We start from the raw sequence: 22,419 nt of genomic DNA, 5'->3' as shown, positions 1-22,419 counted from the left end.
TCTTGGTTAGAAACAATGATGGACCTATCCTACATGAACTTATATAATTGTTTTTAAGCCAATCTTACTTTTGGCTTCCACAATACCTCCTGTCAGTGAGTTCTACAGGTTGACTGTGTGTTGTGTGAAGAAGTACTTTGTTTTAAACCTGTCACCTATTAATTTCATTGGGTGAACCCTGGTTTGTATGTTATGTGAAAGTGTTATTTATCCTTTCTCCACACCATTCATGATTTTATAGACCTCTATCATATCCCCCCTTGGTCATCTTTTCCAAGCTTTTTAATCTCTCCTCATATGAGAGCTGTTCCATACCCCTGATCACTTTTGTTGCCCTTCTCTATACTTTTTCCATTTCTAACCTATCTTTTTTTAGGATAGGTGACCAGAACTGCACATAGTATTAAAGGGGTGTGCATACCAAGGATTTATATAGTGGCATTATGATATTTTCTGGCTTATCTGTCCCTTTCCTTATAGTGCTAACATTCTGTTGTTGTCAAAGAACTAGCCACAATGTCTCCAAGATCTTTCTTGAATGGTGACAATTGATTTAGACCCCATCATTTAGTATGTTTAGTTGGGATTGTTTTTCAATGTGCATTACTTAGCATTTATCAGCATTTAATTTCATCTGCCATTTTGTTGCCGTGTCACCCAGTTTTGTGAGATCCCTTATAACTCTTCACAGTCTGCTTTGGACCTAACTATCTTGAGTAAATATTCAATATCTTTATCAATGATCTGGAAGAAAACTTCATTGTTGGTAAAGTTTGCAAATAACACTAAAATCAGTGAAGCAGTAAATAATGGAGACAGGTTAGTTCTTAGAGCAATGTGGATTGCATGGTAAATTGGGCTCACTCAAACATGCATTTGCAGCTAAATCCATGTAGGAACAAAGAATTTAGCTCACCCTTATAGGATGGGAAAATGTATTTTGGACAACTGTGACTTTAAGAAAAGGACTTTAGGGTCATGGTGGATAACCAAGTGAACATGAGCTCACAGTGAAGTGCAGCTACTTAGAAAGCAAAGGCAATACTTGGGGAATATTGAGTAGAAGTAGGGAGATATGTATGGCATTAGTGATCCCATTACTGGGATACTGTGTTCAGTTCTGTGTCCATGCTTCAAAGAAAAAAAAAAGGCAAATTGGAAATGATTCGGAAAAGAACGATTCAAGGTCTGGAAAACTTGTTTTAAGGTGAGACACTAAGGCTCAGTCTATTTAGCTTATCCAAGAGAGAGTTGGATTCAGGTAACTTGATCCCTATCTAAGTACCTTCATGGGGAGAAGATTTCTGATAGTAGAGGGCTTCTTAATCCAGCAGACAAGGCATAAAAAGACAAAATGGCTGAAAGCTGGAGCTAGATAAATTCAGACTAGAAATGAAACACAAAATTTTAAGTGAAACTAATTAATTAGCCATTGATGGATTCTCTGTTGCTTGAAGTATCCAAATCAAGATAGACTGTCCTTCTAAAAGATGCTGTGGCTCAATCAGAAGTTATAGGTTTGATGACGGAATCAGTTGATGAAATTCTATGGCCTATGTTGCGTAGAAAATCAGAATAGATCACAATATGATCTTTCTGGCCATAAAATCTATGGCAGTGTTGGTGGTGGTACCTAGCAGCCATGTTGGAAAAGTACTCTTTTTCCTCTATGGTTGGTTCTGATGTAGACTACAGTATTCTTATTTGTACTTTAGTCTCCTTGACATGCAATTACTATAACACACTGTATTTGGGGCTATATCTTGAGACCATTCAAAGCTGAAGCTAGTCCAAAATATGGCAGCCTGATTATTTACATGGACCTTCATGTTGATAGCTTGTACTACTGCTACTTCATGAGCTGCTGTTGATTTTGACCTTTAAAGCTCTAAATGGCTTGGGTGTGAGATACCAGAGGTCAACTCTTTCCTTGTGCCTTACAACTGTAGGTGAGATCAGAGGAGGCACTTGAGCTGGAACTCTCTCTATAAATGTCTTCAGTCCTGGAATGTTTTTCCCTGCCCTTTGCTGTGCCAGAGCCTGGATTTGTTTACTTTTGAACATGCTGGAAAGCTTGTCTCTGTCAGACATTTCACAAGAGAACAGTTGGAAGACATTAGAGTCATAAAGTTTAAGGTCAGAAGGGACCACCAAATCATTTAGCCAGACCTCCTATACATCACAGGCCCCGAGCACCCACACACTAAACTCAACAACCAAAATTAGACTAAATACCCACAGGAGACTAAACTATTATGTGCCACAGGCAGAGGAATTATATACTGTAATATGATTTCTGTGTCTTTGCAGGACTGGTGATTATAATTATGTAAGCAGGGAACAGTTGACTTAAGTAATTTTGTATACGATATATTGGTTATTGAGAATTCTAAACATTTTTAAAGACCTCAGAGCATGGAATGTGTGCTTTTCTTTTACGAAAAACAGTTCATGTTTATTTTTTCTTGTGGGATGCAGTAGGCCTCCATCTAGATAGGATCATTCACTGTTAAGGCTGTTAGTGCAAATAAAGCTTTCCATAAACAACCAGGCTTTTTTTTTTTTTTGTGTCTCCTTCTGGGACATCAGATATTCTAGCATTCCATTTCCTTGCTTTCTAGGCTGCAGGTAGCACTGACCTTTCTTTTCTATATTCAGTAGGTATCTGTGACTCAGATGGCTGTTACGTATTCATGTTGTTGTCCATTCAAACAGGCTCTCTGTTTTGGCTTTTTCCTTTTCACCTTGATTCTTGAATGAACAGTGATAAATCAATTTGCCAACTATTTGGTGAAGGAGGAAGATTGGTTAATGGGAATGAGCTGGACAGTTGCTGGTATTTAGATGGTAGACTAATTAATGCATTTTGGAGGGTATTGCAACCAGAATATCCTTGGCTCTTCTTGCTTCCATCCTGGAGATGAAATGAACACAAACATATTTGGATATCAGATGGTATGCAGAGATTATATTTTCTCTGACCAAGAATTTTTTTTCCCTCTCTCTTCCCTCTGAAATTCTCATTAGGGTAATTTATAGACACTTCTTTGCAGTGCCATGTATATCTTGAAATGAGGTCATTTTTAAATACACGCTTGTGGTTTTCAGGATCCATTATAGTAAGGAACTTGTTATGAAATCAAAAAGCTACTCATGTTTTAAGACTCAGTGTTTTTAAAGTATATTTTTTGAAGGGAAGAGTTCCATGCCTCTAAAAAAAATTTCAGCGCTACTCTTATTAGATTAAAAATAACAATGTAAAAATTAATGGGAAATTTCTTCTTTAGAGCTCTGATTACCCTCCCGGTATACAACTAACAAAGAAGTGGTGTTATGCCTAGACTAAAGGTAAACACAAGAGCTGAACAAGAATGTCATTATACCTGAGTCTTATAAAAGCAGCAACTGTTCTTATGTAACAAGCTAACAATGTGGGAAAAGCTCAAACATGGACAGCTGATACTTCTAAGAATTTCCTGTTAAGTTTGCTATTTTAAGGAACACCAGATATAACACAAACATTTTAATTCTTTTTTTGTTAACTTTCTGTTCTTGATTTTGTCCCAGGAGGGCTTAGATTATAAACTCCTTGGGTCAATAACTGATTTTTTTCCCTCTGTTTTGTACAGCACCTAGCACAGTGGGGTCCTGATCCATGACTAGGGCTCTTAGGTGTTACAGTAATATTTTTAAAATTTGTTTATTATTTGTAACCCCATTCTCTGTACAGGCAACAGCAGGAGCATCATTACTGGCAAATGCCTCACCTCTGACTCTCATGACATCACCCCTGTCTGTAACCAATCAGAATGTGACATCAGCACCATTGACTCATTATGGGATGCTGGGTGGCCTTGTTCCTGTGACCTTCCCATTTCCCTTGGAGCTTCTTGGCCTTGGGACGGACACAGCTGGAGTAACAACCACCTCGGGATCTACCTCAGCGGCTTTCCACCACAGCCTAGCTCAGAGTAAGTGAAGCTAGATGTTCACGCCACAATTTAATTCATTGGTAACTGCATCCTTCCTTACTTCACCACTTGCAAACTCAAATGGGAAAGGAAGTGATGGAAGCACCATTGCTTGAGTTACTTTAAAGTTGAACTGAGCAAAACAGAGTGTTATAACGTGTTATATAAGAAGTCTCTATTTGTGTATGATTCTAAAAATTAGTCACAATTTTCTTCAAGAAAATGCTCGGCACTAACATGTTCATAGCATACAGTGGGATTTGAACTTACTTTTTATATTCATTTATCCCATCTTTTTAGAAGAGAGAATGCAATTTTATTAGAGTAGTTTCTGTGCTATAAGTTTTACAAAGCAATGAATCAAGATACTGGTAATGCATAGAGAGATGGTCAGATCCCAGTCATGCTCCCCTCAGTAGCAGCTCACAAAGAGCCTCTGATACAAGAACCATTTTTAACTGCAAAGGGGAATATTGACCATGACAGGATTGATTATCTCCTAGTCTAGAAAAAGCCTTTAGATTTTCCACTTGGATGATTATTGGAGGCAATAGGGCCTTTCTGTTTGTTGAAATAGTTCAAAGGATTGCATCTTTAACGTGCCCTGATACTGAATAAACTCATGGCTGAATGGACCAACTTTTGGTGATGTAACCCAATGGCCCCTTATCCCACATATGACAATGCTATCATGTAATTCTTAGTATCTTATTTTAGGTTTGGGGTATGGCTTAAAAAAAGTAACAGGAATGTGCTGATGTGTATCTATCTTATTTTGGTAGTGCCCATCATCATAGTTCTGTAATATGAAAATAAGAGGCTGTTTTTAAACATGACAGCCTTCTTGTATACATTGGGTCTGAATTCCTTCTTTTTCCCCAATATTTTCATTCCCTTCAGATTTACTGAAGGGTTTACAGCCAGGTGCTCAGCACGCAGTGACACTGTCTCATTCACCTCTGCCTGCTCACTCGCAGCAAGCTTACACAGGTAAGGAAATCCTTTTCCCTCCTCTTTCTCAGAGGTTAAAAACTAGAAGGCCAGATTTTTCTTTTTGGCCTGAGAGTTTATCTGGGCTTCAGCTTCCTTGCTGGGGATCAGATTGAGGTTGTTCTAAAGATAACAAAGACAACAGAGGAACTGGCAGGAAGGTTCTCAGGTTGCAATAATGGCAAATGGTGCACATGCTTTTGCAGTTGTGTGTGTGGAAGTGGAATGGTGGGTCTTTCATGCATAAGTTGTCACTACCATTGCCTCAAAAGGTCAAAGATATTGGAGGTAGTGCATTTTCTTGCACTGGAAGCTAGAGATCTAAGACTGCAATGAAATAGAATGACTAGTACCCAGTAAATAATTATTTTATTAGTTACAAGATGAATGAGGGACTTATTTGTGGAGCCATTCTTCCGCTTTGGAGGTGAACTTCCATTTGCCAGCTGCTTAATTTTATTTTAACGCTTTTGTATATGTACATCACCTCATACTTCCAATAGGAGGAGCTGGTTGAAAGCTCCCGACAGATCAGCTCAGAAGATTGTCCCTTTTGAGAGGGTAAATATATTGATCTTTAAGGCAGTATGGCTTAGAGCAGAAGTTCTCAACCAGGGGGCTGCAGCCCCTGGAGGCTGCAAGTTGCTTTCAGGGGGCCGCAAGGTCCCGCAGCTGAAGTCTGGTGCCCCAGTACCCCTGTGGGGCTGATGCCCAAAATTCCGCAGCACCCATGGGGCAGAAGCCCCAAGGCCGGCCCCCCCCCCCCCATCCAGTGGCTGAAGCCATGAGCCCTGAGGTCCCTGCCCCTCTCCCCCCACTAGGCCCTGGAGTTTTTATAGCATGTTGTGGAGGCCTCAAAAAGAAAAAGGTTGAGAACCCCTGGTTAGAGCAGTGGTTCTGCACCTTTTCTGGTCCACAAGCTCAGTATGGCTGCAAAATCATCCCATAGTTGTAAAGGATTGTGCAATTTAGGACATGGCATTTTCTTGGCTACTTCATGAATTGTGGCTCAAAAAGGAAGTCGAGGTCTCAAGTGGGCAGAGTTAAGATAGGGGTGTTCTTGCCCCACCCACACAATGCTCAGCTCCACAGGTTTTGGGAAGGGCTGTTTCAAAAGCCTGTGAAAACAGTCAACCTTTCTTACTCGACTGTATGCTTCAATAAGTCCTTGTGGCAGTTAGTTCGATAAGTTGATTTTATATGCTTTATTATAAAGTAAAGAGTGCTAGAGAAATAGCACTCTCCCAAATGACAATTTAGCTGTTACTTCCAGCAAGAATAGTGTCTTGTGCTGGGCATTCAGCATCAACCATTCTAATTCAAATTAAATAAGCTAGTAAAAAGACAATGAGGGATTCCTCCGTCCCATGAAGGCAGCACATTTGAGTAGTGTTCGAGCTGGGCATTGCCAATTAAATTTATTTTTAAAAAACAAACAGAACCCGCCCACAATCTGTGGACAACTTGTCTGTCAGTTTCAGCCTTTAGTGCAAACAAGTATTTTGATTTACTGCAAGTCATGATTGTGCACTCTCGCTAATTGCTGGAATGCACCTATTCGGGGCAACCAACAGGAATGCAGTTCTGTATTCTGTAGTACAGTTTGCTTTATTTATAGTGTAACTCATATAATCACATGAGAACTTTATATCTGTTTCTTTGTTCTTCTTTTCCCCCTTCTACCCTGACCCCCAAATTCCAGATGGAGGCCAAAGTAAAGGGGACTCTAAGTTACAACGGAAAACCCAGTAACTTCTGGATGAGCAAGGGAGCTTGAAGCGGTTCTGATTGGCTGATGGAATCTGCCCCGTTGGGAAAGTGCTTACATGGTCACAGGGCTGCTGTTTCTGTCAATGTTTACATACTCTGATCCCAAGCACTGTGGTGAGAGGAAGAAGAAAAAGAAAATACTTGATCAAATAGAGGAGGAAGAGGAGGAAAGGCTTTCATGCAGATGGATCATAGTTAGAGCTTTCCTAAGAAACTCAGCCTTTTAAAATCCATTCTGACTGGCAAGCTTCAGTTGTCAAACCCACAGTGGCACAATGTTTATTTTCTGGGTAATGCCTAATGATGAGGAAGCATGAAGGAAGCTGGAGTAAATTCCCCATCTATTCTGGGAGGTGGGGGGCCATCCACTTTAACAAGCTGAAGGTCCCAATAAAAGAATATACATGGGCCCTGAAAGTAATATGTAGTGCAGACCAGGGATGGTCTCTGCTTGGACACTCTCTGTGGCATAAATAATAATAAGCTTTCCCCAGATGGTTTCTGATACAGACATTTGTCTGACATTGCCTCTTTGGAAAAGCCTAATGAATACAGGCCCTGTTTGGTTTTGTGGGTTCTGTGGCCACAGAACCATCTCATTACTGCCCAGACAGAACTTCCTTTCAGAGAGATAATCATATTGAAGAGTAAGGGGTTTCCCATAAGTCTCTACTCCAAAGTTAATTTTAGCATAGTGATTTGTATTTAAAGAAAAAATTCTGTCTTTTTTACATAAAATGGAATCTAAATTTTGTTTCAGATCAGACAGAGCTCTTATCTCCTCACACCTTACTTTTTGGAAGACAGACACTCTGGTTTTCCATCCTTAAACTTGCTTCATTTCGTCAGTTGTGCATCTCCACTATTATAATCTAGAATCCACATCCTTCATAAAACACAGGGGCACTTCCTCATCTCTGCTGGATCCTTTCCCTCTTCCATCCAGCTACTCTCAAAAGCCAGACATTGTAGTGAACCCTTCAGCTAAGGAGAGCTGGATGAGGCTTACTTCAGAGCCAAGCTATACTGCTTCAAGCATTAGCCAAAGAGGAGTCGTTCAAAAGTGACCTGAGGTGCCTTTTCTCCTCCTGGGGCTGAATGCGTTGTCTTTAGTATTCCCAGCCTCTACTGGCTTGGGATACTCATGACCTGAACTCTGCCCTCCATGGTAATACAAGATTGTAGTTCTGGCTTTCATTTTTGTATAGCAGTATATTGAATAGTCCATTCGTAAATTTAGGAAACATTTAGCACACATTGCACTTTTGACAATAGTATAGAAGAGGTTCTTAGATTAAAATTTTACTTGAGCCTTGTCTTTCTATAACAGGAAAGGCAAGCATGGCAGAAATTGCAATGTAAAAGTAAGAAAGTATGGGGTCTTCTGATCTGGAACATCAGTCTCTGATTTGAGGCCCTTTCTCTTGCAAACCCACTACATCCAGAGATACTGGAACTTTCCGGTACTGCTGGGCACCGCACACCTTCCAAGTACAAACTTTGACCCCAGGTTATTAAATCTCTAGTGTTCTTGCTAGACCAACTTTTAGCTTTCCGTTTTCTTTGCTGTGTGAACTATTTTTCATAAGACCAGACGATTCTTTTTTCTATTTAGAGCTCTTTAATTTTATATATATAAATATATATAAACATGAATTTAAAATAATATATATTGTGTATATATAGTATAAAAACAAATGAATGTTGGGTTGAGCCCAGCAATAAAGGATTTTGCACAACAAATTTCTGTAAATGACAGACTGAACCAAAATTAGATCCATTAGGTTTCCAATTTCATCCCTGTGGCACTAAGCAAATTATATGTTTTTCTGCTAATGTAAATATTCTGTAGGTGGCATGCATGTTGGTTAGACTAAATTACAACTCTTAGCATCAAGGTTAATTTTAAAAAGGGTGCATATATTCATACAGACCCTGGCATTCCTAGTGAGATGAAAATTCTCCAAGGCAGAGGGTGGCATCTGAGTTTTGCTTTTTTGTGATCTTTTTACCCCAGGAAGGGATGAAGGAAGAAGATATCATGAGTCCAGAATTCTTTGACCCATGCCAAACATGCACACAACATACTTCTAATAATGCATGTAGCTGGGGGGCTGAAGTGGAGAGACACCCAGCAGCAATATATGTAAAAGACCCCCAATCCAAGAGAACTCTGCCCTCCTCTCTATTTCCTTCCTCAAGGTGTCTCACTCATTGCCATTCTTTTTATTTTAATACTTTTTTAAGTGAAATTCTAAATCTAGTGACAGGTACACAATTGACAGTCCTGGAGATTGGAGCCCTTTATCCTTTCAGCACAGAGAATGACAGCACAAGTTTCCTTCTCCCTATCCCTCAAGCGTGCCTCATCTGGAGGGTATCATCTCTAGGATTGAGGGGGGAATTCATTCTCCACTGTCCATTCAATCGTTGGCCTGTTCGCCGAAATTGGTAACAAGAAGGCATATTAGTACTAGTTGTGGAAATAGTTGCATGATGTGCAACTGGACTGAGATCACAAATTCAATTCATATAGGCTACTGAAACAGCCCTCAGAGGGTAACTATTTTCAGTCATTCCCAATCTGGTGAGCCACTTTGGAACCAAGTGATGTAGAGGAGAGAGATTCTGTATTCCACCCCCTTCTCTGTTCTCCACTTGTTCAACCCGGAAAGGCCAGGAGTAATTCCCAGGATCTTTGCAGAACGAGGGAGCATGAGTGGATGTGCAGTGAAGGATATCTGCAACATCCCAATGCAAAATTAGACTAATACACTTTACTACTCCTTGCATAGCAACTTGTTTAAGCTGTTTTTCAAGAAAACTATTTTTAAGGGCCTTTGGTAATATATAAGCTGTTGTACATACTAAATAACCCTCAGTATTCACAAGCAATAAGAGTCAGTAGAGCTGTCTTTTTGGGCAGCAGGGCTGAACTTAATTTGGGGATTGTATGTGAGCTAAAGTATCAAGCTTACTCTGACCCTCAGATAATGCAAGCAATAATTTCAAAAACAGGCTTCAAAAGCTAAAACCTTTTGGGCAATGCCTTCTGCTACATGTTCCAAAGCTTCAAAAGGCAGAGGTAGCAATTTTAAATCCCTTGAGAACTTTGCAAAGAATAGAGAAAGGAGCTAGGCTAGGTGAACCACAAGCTGCAAAATTTCTGATTGTTTGGATCATTGTTGCTGTGTTTTCCACCTCCCCAAGATAGATGTTGATAGCTTAAATTATTTCTTGCCCATCCTTCTCTATTAGTTTTCTGTTAAAATGAATTAATAATATTGAGTCACCAAGTCATGAGTGTGGATGCTGTGGGTTTAACATCTGTTTTCAACTAATCAGAAGTTTAATTACCTGGATTCTGCTTTTTGTTTGAATCCAGTCAAAGCTGTTTGGGGCATAGATTTTTGGGTGAAACAGGCACACAGGGTCTAGTTCTCTTCCCCCCATTCCAGCTGCCTGACACTTCTCCACCCTCCTCCTCCACTTGGTCCAGGACACTTGAGGACATGAAAACAGAGAAATCCCACAACTCTCCCAAGATGCCATCAGTTGAGCAAATCCTAACCCTTTGGGGGGTTGTCTCTTAGGACTCCAACTAACTTTATCACATTTGCTGCTACATTTGTAAAATGAACTTTTGGCTGTATTTATTAGCGAATTTTAATCTAGTTTACAGTTCGTTTTTGGAGTAGTTTTTTGCCCACAGATGGATTAGGAGTGATGGGGTGTTTGATTTTTTGAGTGCATTGTTATAGGCATAGTGGTCCCTCTTCTATTTTACTTTTGGACTTTCTTTGAAGATGGAATTGCAGGAAAAAGCAAAACCTGCACTCAAGCAAAGCTCTGGAAGGTTTACACCCAGGACTCCAGCTTCTCATCTTTTGCTGAGATGGGGATCACAATAGGGACACTTGCTGTTTTTGGTTTCTTAAAATGAACCAGAAGATAAATGTGGTAGGTAAATGACTGGTTAATTAACACTTTATGCAATTTTAATTTAATAGAAGTTTAAAAATAAAAGTTGGTAGATTCTGATTGGTCCTAGCTCTGGTGAAATGGCTGTTACCCCTCCATGACTTACTTGATTCAGGCCTTTGTCCTTTGTTTAAGTGCCTTTTCTTTATTTTATTCTTCCCCCCCTTAAACTGTTCTCAGAGATCCTAAAGTGCTGGGAGGCATTTGGGAGAAAAATCTTAAACTTGCCAAGATGACTTTATGCTGTTATTCTATTTTTCCCGTTTGTAAAAAGTGTGTGTGTGTGTGTGTGTGTGTGTTTATAGTATGTTATAGCTGCTGTACCATGGCATTCATTCTGTATGCTTTCACACACAAAGCAGTATTCCTAAGAAACCTGTTTTCCTACTAAAAGGTGGACATTTGGACACAGATATCAGTATAGTAGCTGTGTGCATGAGAGAGAGAGAGAGAGAGAGAGAGAGGAAGTGGTTAGGAAAGGAATTTGATGCATTTCCCTCTGGAGGTCTGTGTTTGAATCTTGTTTAGGTCACAAATGAAATTGGTTTGGTAGTCTGTCTGGCTTATCTGTAGGTATTAGACCATCTCACAACCACTCCTAGAGTTTGGCACAGTTCCCCACAACTGATATTTGAGGAGAAGAGACTCAGCTAAAATACCAGGTTGCAACAAGTCTGAATTGAGATGTATTGCAGGGAAGCTTGCATGCTGCTAGCCACATCTGCCTGGCATTAGTCATGCCATCAGTTTAACTTAAATGAGTACTTAAATTCACCAAAGTTGTGCCACTTCCTTCCATGCAATAGACGTATGGAGTGGGCTTCCTTATATTGTTCTCAGCTATAATCCATAAACTGCTTAAATCACACACCAGAAAAGGTGCATTTTTCCAGCTCTTAGCAAAGACTGGAGTGAGGTCTCATGTTGTTAAGACATCATTATTTGTAGAAAATCTACTAATTATCAGTATAAAGAATTATAATACATCTTAACTACAGGGATCAAACTTAATGAACATTATCTATGCTTTATTTGTTTACTAAATTTTGCCCATTATATAATAAGCAATCTGCTAAGGATCTCCAAGTGATGTAGTGCAAATGAGCAAGGTTCTGCTGTATGCTGAAAATAATTGAACAAATGTCTAGCTTGCATTTCTATAAAAACATTCAGAGAAATCAGTGTTAACTAGTCAAAAGCAAAATCTTATGTTGACTAATGCTGAATGTTGCTCAACCTAAGATGATAAACATAAGTAGGTTATGGTGGTTCTGTGAGGTGTTTCTACTAGGTAGTGACAGACTTGGTCTGGTTGCAGTGTGGAAGGGAAGAGTGACCTTTCCCCTTCCAGAAGCCATACCAAGGGTTGAGAACTCCCCTCCCTAATTAGGAGCAGAGTTCATCTGGGGAGCGAGGTGATGGCAAATACCAGGGTATGGCTTTGTGAGAGAAAATAGGGTATGGCCTTAATTTTAGTTTTTAACTTAACCAAAAGCGTTTTTTTAACCTGTTGAAAATCATGAACCTATATATATAAATTAGTGATCACTGCCAACACAAACTAGCCCCAAAGCTGTTTTACCCACCCTTCCTGAGACCCAGCAATCCTTGGCTGTTACCATAGCCCCTTGGAGCAGCTGGTAGCTGAAGTAATTTAGAGAAGCCATGAAGCTGCTCCAACTTACACTGAGGGACCAGCCTGGCATGCACCTATCCCAGGACTGGGGGGGAGAGGGGAACACACAGGTGCCCTACAGCCATGTGTGCACCCCCTACCTGAGTTGTGTTTTGCTCTCCTTAGCTGAGGCAAAGGATGTGAATCTATATTTTTAGTATCCAATATGTGATCACTATAACTTAAGGTTAAGATTTTGTCACGGGTACTTTTAGTAAAAGTCAGGGACAGGTTACAGGCAATAAACAAAAAATCACGGAAGCCGTGACCTGTCCCTGACTTTTACTAAAAATACCTTGGGGTAGGGGGGAAAACAGAGCTGCTGGTGTCTGCAGCTGCTCCAGCAGACTGGCTGTGGATCAGCTGTTGAGCACTCTGGGCCAGCCTGCTGATCAGCTATTCGGCGGTGGCCCTGGGGTGACAGCTGCTCCAACCCTGCCTCAGAAGTCACGGCAGTCCTGGAAAGTCATGGAATTCCTGATCTCTCTGACCAAATTGTATCTTTAACTATAACTCTACTGAACAACTCGTAGAATGAAAAGTCTTTTTTTCTATTTGTTCCATCTTTCTAGAAATGAATGACAACCTTTCCTTTTTCCCTCACCACCCTATCCTGCCTGTAAAGTGGTAAGCTGCTAATAAACTTCTAATCCTAATGAAAGTGATACAAGTGGGGTACACTACCTATGATAACTTTGACAGTGTTCTTGACGGCCGAGCACCAAAAGGAAAGGCTGTGAGAGAGGAAGATCTGTTGTCCAACCGAAACAAGTGGGGAGATACCATCAAGTTTAAGAGAAACCAAGTAGTTGGTGAGACACACAGAGTTTATTTGGGACTGATTAGTTTCCACCAACTGGGGGGGAGGGAAACTGTTTTGTGTTCTCAGCTTTTTCCAGATAAGGCCTTAGTTTGATTAGTAGTCATGAATATCAACTATGCAGATAAGTATTCTTTACATGTTCCAGTGTTATGTACATTCCTCACCCTGCCCCCATTAACAAATGTTAAACTTCTACCCAAAGAAACATGGCATAGTTTTTGAATGTCTGTACTACAAAAAAGTATTTTTTTCTAACATGGAAAATGAATTTTGTATTTTAAAAAGAAAGAAACCCATTCTCTGGTGCAAAGCCTAGTATCAGAAGTATAATGAAATGGCTTTATAAGGGAGACTAAAATCTCCTGTTGGTGGTAGGTTTGATTCTGAGAGCTTTTTAGATAGTTGCACAACCTTCAGCTCTGCAGAACTGGACCAAGAAGCCACATCAATCTCAAATAATTCTGATATATAGATTAAATTTGGGGGGGAGGCGTGATTTCCTGTACCCTTTCCTACTACTGAAATATAGGATTTAGTAAATGCAGCGTTTAGTGAAATGACTGCTTCTAATCAAGGGGAGATTTCAGCTAGTCAGTGGCTGGATCTCTGATAGATGGAATCTCTTCTAAATAGAAGCTGAATTGGGATCCCCACTTCCTTCTCACCCACTGCTCAGTATTGCACTTGTTACAGCAGAACAATGCAGCTTGGAGGCAAGAGCTGTAGTGAGTGTTTTAAAGTTGTAATGAGTCTGTTTGTAGCAACTGGTGCAATTTTCTTGCATACATTCTCAAGGTTTAGACAGGGATTTGCTTCTCTCCAGAATATTTACTTAGGACAATTGATTTAACAAAGTAAACTACATGATATTATTAATTAATTACTCCTCTCTACTCCCGCCCCCTCCCCCCCAAGTCTCTGCTGAGCACTGTTATGTTTTAATAGTTAAATTAGTCCTCTTCCAGCCTCTTTCCCCTGAGGGTAGGTGGTCAAATGCAATTTGTGATTAAATAACGCTTAGAATGCTGGCAGTTTCTAGGCTATCAGTCAGTGGTGCTTACTCTAGGAGAATATCTGTGATCCTAAAGAGACAGAAAGATAAAAGCACTGTGCTAGAACTCTTCCTTGTAAACAGACATGGATGAGTCCTTTTACCTCTGCCTAGTGAAGGCATATGCTCAACAGCAGAGCTTCCAAGCTTAATAGCTGTCTACTACTTCTAATTGCAACAAGGGTCCTCTTAGTGAAAGGTTTAGGCTGCAGTATCCTTTGTTTGCTGTTGCATTTAAAAATATATGAAAGTTAACTAGCTTAATTCTGCTTGGCTGGCTGGTGCTCTTGAGAATGTAGATTATGTAAAGTGAGGGGCTGAGGGCCCTTCACATGGGTACTTTCCTGACTGTTATTGCCAAGTTTAGGACAAAAAATTGGCAAGCGAGTGCTTATTGTGCCTCAACTAAACTTAAAAAGAAACTATCACTATATAGATTTTTGTGATCCTCCTTACTACCAAGAAAAGAAATGTACAATTCCTGTGAGATGGCAAACACATTTGCAGTGGGGATTCTGTGATTTTTTTCATTTTATTCCACATGAATTCGTGTCACCTTGCTCCTTAGTACCTGCTTACTTCAGAATAGGGGGAAGAGCCCTTGGCTTGGTGAAGGAGAGAGACAGCCATGTGCTTACCTGATGAACTCCCCTGTGAAATGCTTCCCCTTGTGACAATAAGCATGTATAACAGCCCTTGAGGGGAGGGGCCTGAATAACCAAATGCAGCTACTTATTGGTGATGGGTGCCAATTACATTGGTTTTGGGTTTTTTACAAAGGATGCGTTCCACTAACTTGAAGGGATACTGTATTTTAAAACAAGTGATTTGATTTTTGATTTCTCTCTCCGTATAAAACTGGACCTGAATACAAGTTTTGCGTTGATCTTTTTTTTGTAATAATCTCAGGACCTGAAAGATTGTAGCATTTAGTGTGTCTTAAAAATGATGTACTGTACCAGCCATGGATTTTGTAAATACACTTGTCCCTTTTTTTGTATTTTAGTTTTTTTTAAAAATAAGTGTGTAAGGCTCTTTGCCAGAGGAACTGGTGCCTGCTTAATTTCCATCCTGAACTGGAGCAGGAAAATGGGGAAGCTGCTGCCACAAAAGCCTGCATCAGTTCCAAATGCTGATCAGTTTAATACATGCTAGCCATTTAACTGGGAAGCTTGTGTTGCTCCTGTGCATTCCCAAGGGTGGCTGGCAAAGCTCTGTCCACCTGGGAGGTTTCTGATAAAACTCTCTGCCTTGATATTTTGATGTTTTCCCCTTCCTCACAAATATTCAGGTTGACCAGCCTGTATTTTGCAGGACATTTCTGATTTTTTGACAGGTCATGTATCTGGCATTCTGCAAGAATAGCTGGTGCAACATTTAATTCTTTTTATCATGCTTTGGTCCCAGAGGATAAAATAGCAGAGAAGGCAGTGCTATCCTATAATCACGTGTTCTCATTGTTGCAGATCTCAGGGTGGTAACTGCATCCACTGAGCCTGCTTCACACATCCCAAACATATTCTTTCCTGCCCTATTTTCACTGTCCTAAATAGGGTGCAGAGATTTTTTTTGGCAATAGTCCTTGCTCTGAGATTCCGCGTGTACCTAGCAGACCTGTGTTCTAAAGTAAGAGCCTTATTCAATTCAGTGTAGATGTTTCCTGTCCTTTATTGTGACAGGGTTCTTTTTCATGAGTGTATTTTTCTTTTGTATGTCGTGTGTCTGTGCTGTATTAAATAAAGAGGAATGTACATATTAGCACATTGGTGTGGTTTTCAGATAACTTCTCAGCATAATAAAGACTGGACTATTTACATCTAGCTGAGCTTTTTCCTGTAGGTGCCTTTATTCTAACAGCTGCTTCACCCAAGTAATTTACATGAGCAACCTCCAGGTGAGGTAAAACCATCAAGCTCCCAGGGAGCAGAATATAGTCTCAAAGGCCTCATCCTTCTGCTGCCTGTGAAAGCAGTGAAACTGGGCCAACCTGTGAGGAAGATTCACAGCTAGTGGGGGTGGGGCAGAGGCCTATTACCAAATAAAGGTGTAAATGAGGAAGGGAAGTTAAACTACATTTTCTCTACCCCTCTCCTCCCACTTTTTAGAGGGCTAGGCCAGCTTCTGCATTGGGTGAGGGGCTGGTTCTGGGCCAACAGACCAACGGTTCTTAGTCTCTGCTTTGCTCCTGCCCCCTGAGCTGTAACGAATCTGCTCGTGTCTGACACTGAAGAGCTCTCTGCCCTAAACTTTTTTTAATAGTCCCGTCAGTCTGAGCGCTCCCTGCCTGCCAGGGTCGCTGCAGAAGGGTGAGTCCCTAACCCAAAGTATTTGGCCCAGATTTGTTTTGACCAATTAACGCCCCCCCTCGCAGGAGCTGCTGCTCACTGTGCACCAGAATCCTGAGTTTCCCTCCCCCCCCCCCTCACAATGCAGCCTGGCCCGGGGTGTGCTGGGGCCCTGCGGGAGCTGAGCACAGGCCTCCTTCGACCTCCAGCAGCAGCAGCACAAACAATGCGCCATGCGCTCGGTCCTCCCGGCGCCCGCGACACACCACGTGACAGCGGCGCCGCCCGCGTTTGCTCGATGGCCTTCCCAGTTCAACTTAAGGGCCAGGTTCGAAAGCCACGCGGCGCTAGTGCCGCTCGGCCCCACTTCGGGTAAACTACATTTCCCAGTAATCCGTGCGGGGAGAGCTGACATTCCCAGAAGACAGTGCGCCACGCTGGTGTGCAGAGACACTATACGTCCCAGAAGGCTGTGCGCACAGCTTCCTGATTACAATGATACCCGTGGTGACAAATTGACCAATCAGTATCCATTAAACAGAGACGGGGGGCGGGGGTTATAGGCAGAAGTATATGAATGAAGAACACCTTTCCGTACTGGCCCCAGTGGCCTAATGGATAAGGCATTGGCCTCCTAAGCCAGGGATTGTGGGTTCGAGTCCCATCTGGGGTGAGTGGGTTTTTTTTTCCCCCCTTCCTTTATGGTGTTTATCCATGCGATGCGAATTCCTCTTCATTAGGCCTTTACTAAGGGGTCGTTCCACACTGTGCTTTCAGGTAGGGGGTGAACGCTAAATACTTGACATGGTACTTTTAGCTGAGTTCAAGCACACTATCTCAACCTCCCAAGGGTAAGTCTTTGACTACCTGCTACAGGGGTTGGGGGAGAGACCCGACTGTGTCTTATTGAACCTGATCAACATACATTTTTATCAGCCCCAAGTATTTAAATATCATGAGTTTGGCTTCTAACTCATGAGACTTTAATAAATATGGGGTTCTTTTTATTTACCAAGAAAGTAAATAAAAATAACTCAAACTTTCTTATTTTAAGGTGTTATGATTTTGACACCAATCTCATTATTTTTTAATGTTTGTGGTTGATTATGGTACTCGGGGTCATTAAGAGAGAGTCCGATTGCCTCCCCCCCAACTATGGGAACACAGCAGATACAGCAAAATGAGTTGGTTTGTTCATTAACAAGTGGTAGACAAAATATCTGGCTATCAATGTCCCAAAAGCAACTATTAGAATGGAGGAAGAAACACTAGACGTTACTTTACCTGGCTAGGGGATGCAATGTATATGATGGTAACACCATGCTATTTGTTACACAACAAATATAAAAAAACCCACCAAAAAGGTTCATAAGCTTGAAAAGATTTGGGAAAGTAATATGATTGACCATCACACAAAAATATGTTGCTGTTTGTTAATGCTGGCATCATGCCTGTCCTGCTTTATGGCACCATGGAAATCTACAACAGCAGGTGATAAGAATGTCAACTCAAAGTAAAATGCCTGTGGAAGATCCTCAGAGTCCACTGGAAAGAGTTTCTTGCAACATCAGAAATGCTAAGTAGACCAAACCAATCTAAAATATCAGCTATGGCAAAAAGACAATGGACATATTTAGGAGACACTTTAAGGATGTCAGCAACATGACTTCCCTGGCAAGTGATCCTATGCCCACCACCTGGAAAGCAAAAAAGCAGGTGATTTAGACAACCATTACACGGAACAATTGAAAAAGAAGCCAGATCCATCAACATGATACTCAGAAACCTGAACAGACCAACATATATGGCAGAAAGTGATGAATACCCTGTGCACCAGAGGATGAAGGCAGGGGAGGGTATTTTTCTTTGTTTGTTTCGGGAGGGGTGTTGGAAGTGAAGGAGTTAGCTTTTAGGATTCATGTTTTTTTAAGTTTTCTCTACAACATACGAAATTTAAATTAAAGCTGAAAGGCTTGTGTACTCATTTGACTCCAATGGTTGGGCGCCTACAAAAACAAATATGCAAAATCAAATAAAAGTTGGTTAAGACCAGTGTGTGACCACTGAGCTGTGCACACTGGTTTGTTGCTGTAGATCTGCTCACAAGGCACTAGACCTGCAAACATTCATTTATTATTCAAGTGCCGCTCATCAGTCCTAGGACTTCAAGCACTCAAAATACAGCAAAGGAGGCTTAAAAATAGCTCCGGGGCCTAGAAGTTCATGTAAAACACATAAGAAAAAAAAGTGTAAACCCGGATGAATGAATTCCTGGTCCGCGCCCCAGAGTGAGCGGGTAGCCCACGTGTCCTGTAGCGGCATGGTCACTTGCTGACCTGCTAGAGCCTGAGCCACTGCTCAGTGTCAAGTGCTGGGAGCCGCTGTCTGCTCGCTCTCGTTGTGGCGATGATCTGTTACGGGCCAATCATCTCCCTCCCGCCGAAAGGCTGCGGCCTGTAACAACGGGAGCTCGGCAAGCGCCGCGCACGCTAAGGACGGGAGCCGAGCGTGCTCCGGGCGCGATGGGAACACGCGGCCCAGGCGTGCAACGCGGGGCCGCCAAGCGGGGCCTGTGACCAGCTCCGCACCAAGGGCGCCGGGCAGCCCGGAGCCGGCTACAAGGCGAATTCCTGGTCTCCGGCCCCCGGCGCTGTCGTCAGACCCACCAAGGCAGCGACGCGCCGCAGCCTCCCCTCGCCCCAGCCGCACCCTTCCCCCGGACAGACTCCAACGCAACACGCCGGCTGGGGCGGGGCAGGGCGGGGCGGCCCCACAGCGCCGTGGGATTGGCTCCTGCAGCGCAAATACCGCCCCCGCCCCCCCGCCGTACGCGGGCCGCGGATCCTCCTTTCCGGCAATGAAAGGGGCGGGGGCGGGGCACTAATGCCGCGCGGACCCGCGCCACAAACGCCACCGCGCGCCGCACAGGCGCGGTCCCGGCGGGGGCTCCCGAGTCCCTGCTCCAAGCAAATCCACCGCCTGGGTCGGCGCTCGATAGCCCGCCCTGCCCACGCCTTTTGTAGGCGCGATCATGTAACTCGGCGCTCCATAGCGCATCCTGGCGGGGGGTCTTTCGCCATATGGCGGTTAGCTGGCTAGCGTGGCGCGCTGCGCGTGCTCTTTCCTGCCGCCCGCCCTGATCGCGGGCTCTGATCCGGTGGATAATTCAGGGCCCGATTGCGCCGCCTCCCAGGGGTTTCGGGGGGGGTGTAGCGCTCTATTGCTCTCCCCTAATGGGGAGGAGTCTGCGCCAGGTGTCTGCTTCCCATTGGCTGATTGGTGAGGCGGCTGCACCCCATTGGCCGAGTCGCGGACGCAGGGAGAGAAAATGGCCTCTCTGGGCCCACCGCTCCGTACGCTGCGGAGCCTCCTGCGGGAGCTGCGCTACGTGAGCGCCCAGGCGGGCCGCCCCTACCGGGATACGGCGGCCTATCGGCACCTTAGCGAGGCTTTCCGCGCCCACCGGGTACGGGGCGGGACGCCGCTGGCGGAGTCACCCCCACCCCGCTGTAGGGAGCCGCTGCCTCAGCCACGCCCGGCCTTCCCTCAAGCCTCCCTGCCTGAGAGCGGCAAGTCAGGCTGCTGCGCGCTTCGCCCGCTCACCCCGCGGCCGGGCCCTGGTTGGCCGGTTACCCGGGCTGGTCCCTTGGGCGGGGCAACCCCGGGCACGGCTCGGGGCAGAACTTGGCTTCCCGAGTCCCGACTAGAGCTGAGTTACGCGTCCCTCCGCAGCGAGAGGAGCCTCCCGCCCAGGGCTGCCCGCGCTAACAGGGACGAACACGTGGCACGCAGCCCCCCAGGCCTCCCGCCGCTGACTTCCGTGGAGGTGGAGGGGGGCCGCCTCACGCTGCGTGGACACTGCAGGCAAAAGCCCTGGAACTTGTCTGCCTCTAGGGCACGTGCTAAGTTGTTTGTTTGGCTTCCTCCTACCTACAGGTCACCAGTGAGAAACTCTGCAGAGCCCAGCATGAGCTGCATTTCCAGGCTGCCACTTACCTCTGCCTTCTGCGCAGTGTCCGTGAACACCTAGCGCTTCACCAAGAGTACCACGGCAAAGGAGAGCGCTCGCCTGAGGAAGTTGCTAGCCTTGTGGGCCTTACACTGCCTCAACAGCCAGGAGGGAAAGGATGGGATCCATAGCAAGGGAAGAATTCACTAGAATGTTTGTCACAAGGACTTGAAATGACTTTTGCTTTGTTACAATTCCTATTTATTGTTAAATAAAAGTCTGTTTAGTGAAACTTCTTTATTTAGGTTTCCTCACTTAGGTTTTCTTTTACTGTGAGGCTTAGATTCCCTCCTGATGGAGACACAATCTGCCAGAAATTCTCCAACACATGTACACTCAGCTTGCTTATCAGATGCTAGGTTCTGATGTGACAGACAAGGTTCAGATAAGCAGGGTAAAACTCCCCATTGACATGAGCTGGTTTGTCTCATCTTCTAGAAACTGCTGAATCTCTGTGTTTTCTAAACCCTACAAACAATTTTCCAGTTGTCCTCTATGTAGTAATCAGCTGTTTTAAGAAAGAAGACAGCTTGTAAGAAAAGTATCAGAGAATTCCTAATGTGAGCACAAGTGGTCATGACCTCAAATGAGTTTAATCTGAAAGATTTCACTTGCACCTACTATCACTTTAGGCCATGCAATACTGATTCAGAGAGAAAAGCATCACCTGCTAAATCATGAATTTCTACTTTTAATTTCTTGAGAGAATATAATTTTTTTTCCTAATGTCTTCAATTGGTTGTATATCTTAAATGTTTCACAAAAGTGATTTGAAGGACACTGTAAGTACACTTCCAGAGGGGTAGCCATATTAGTCTGTATACAGCAAAAATGAGAGAGAGCCCATGAAAGCTTATGCTCGCATAAATTTGTTAGTCTTTAAGATGCTACAGGACTCTCATTTTTGTGTTAGTACACTATGTATGTAAATATGGCTGCTATTCTTTGCTTAGCATACATGCTGGAACATTAAAGCCTCCTTTCATGAGAAGGCAATAGGGGCTTGGATATGAGAGGGCATGTTGTCCCACTTTTTGCAGAAAGGACTTGAGGATTTTCATTTCATTTAGGAAGAGTAGCCACCAAAGAAAAGCAAACCTGTTGCATGTGTAAAAGTGGTAAAATATTTGGTATCTCTGCTATATATACTGAACCGGCATAGCTAGTGAGGTGAAGTTTATATTTATTTGGGTTTAATTAAAATTAAATAAAGCCTGTCCAGGCTCCAGGGAGAAAAAACAGCACCATGCATTCTCAGTCAGTAAATGAAAATCTTCCACTTTTTATGATCCACCCAGTTGTGTACCAGTTTGAAAAAACATTTAGCTCAAACTCCTATTTTGACTAAAGGGAGAGGGTGTGAATTCCAAAGTCATAGGGTCTTCATTGAGAGTGCTCTACCAGCAGCTCCTCTTCCACATGCCTCTGTTGATCTCAACTATAAAAGTATCATAGAGATGTGGCATCTCATGTAGGAGGGTCCTACACCATTTAGGGTTTGAAACTTGAAAATCAGGTCCTAGAGAGCAGATGTAATATACTCCCAGCTGTTTGGCTTAACAAGTCAGTTGCTGTATTCTACTTTAGTTTAATCTCCAAATGGATTTAAGATAAAGTCTTATGCCAAGCTCATTGTGGTAGTCTGAGCTAGAGATGACAAATCACTCTAGCCAGATCTGAATCTATGAGGAAACATTGCAATCTCTTGGCTAAAAGCATATGGGAAAGAGCATACCTGGTTGCTTCTCTGTGGTTATATGAAAACGGAGGTTAGCCATTCCCCCACACCTCCAAAGGTTGCAATGTTTGGGAGGGTTCAAGCATAGAATCATAGGACTGTAAGGGATCTCAAGAGATCATCTAG

At 43.0% G+C, this 22,419-nt stretch overlaps 2 protein-coding genes and 1 non-coding gene across 6 annotated transcripts in view; all 3 read left to right on the top strand.

The window, feature by feature from the left end:
• UBN2 (ubinuclein 2) overlaps nucleotides 1–16,081 on the top strand; it is a 98,404-nt gene extending 82,323 nt beyond the window's left edge. For all 4 annotated transcript variants that reach the window (XM_067559650.1, XM_067559652.1, XM_067559651.1 and 1 more), the window contains 3 exons: nucleotides 3,731–3,971; nucleotides 4,872–4,961; nucleotides 6,664–16,081. In XM_067559650.1, the coding sequence (XP_067415751.1) occupies nucleotides 3,731–3,971; nucleotides 4,872–4,961; nucleotides 6,664–6,713 (381 nt within the window). In that variant the 3' untranslated portion in view covers nucleotides 6,714–16,081. The remainder of the gene's footprint in view (nucleotides 1–3,730; nucleotides 3,972–4,871; nucleotides 4,962–6,663) is intronic.
• A 1,065-nt stretch (nucleotides 16,082–17,146) lies between these two features.
• On the top strand, nucleotides 17,147–17,219 carry TRNAR-CCU (transfer RNA arginine (anticodon CCU)). The gene has a single exon. It is a non-coding gene; the product is annotated as a tRNA-Arg (tRNA).
• A 2,603-nt stretch (nucleotides 17,220–19,822) lies between these two features.
• Nucleotides 19,823–21,114, top strand: FMC1 (formation of mitochondrial complex V assembly factor 1 homolog). The gene is made up of 2 exons (XM_067559647.1): nucleotides 19,823–20,012; nucleotides 20,483–21,114. Exons 1-2 carry the CDS (start codon nucleotides 19,875–19,877, stop codon nucleotides 20,684–20,686), a joined length of 342 nt encoding a protein of 113 aa, XP_067415748.1. The 5' UTR covers nucleotides 19,823–19,874; the 3' UTR covers nucleotides 20,687–21,114.
• Nucleotides 21,115–22,419: the final 1,305 nt, after the last annotated feature.

The sequence above is a fragment of the Emydura macquarii genome, unplaced genomic scaffold (genome assembly GCF_026122565.2).
Source record: "Emydura macquarii macquarii isolate MOO-44397 ecotype Brisbane River unplaced genomic scaffold, CSIRO-AGI_Emac_v2 contig_2205, whole genome shotgun sequence".
NCBI lineage: Eukaryota > Metazoa > Chordata > Testudines > Chelidae > Emydura > Emydura macquarii.
Note: the sequence above shows the minus strand (reverse complement) of the source record. Positions and strands in the feature narration are given on the sequence as shown.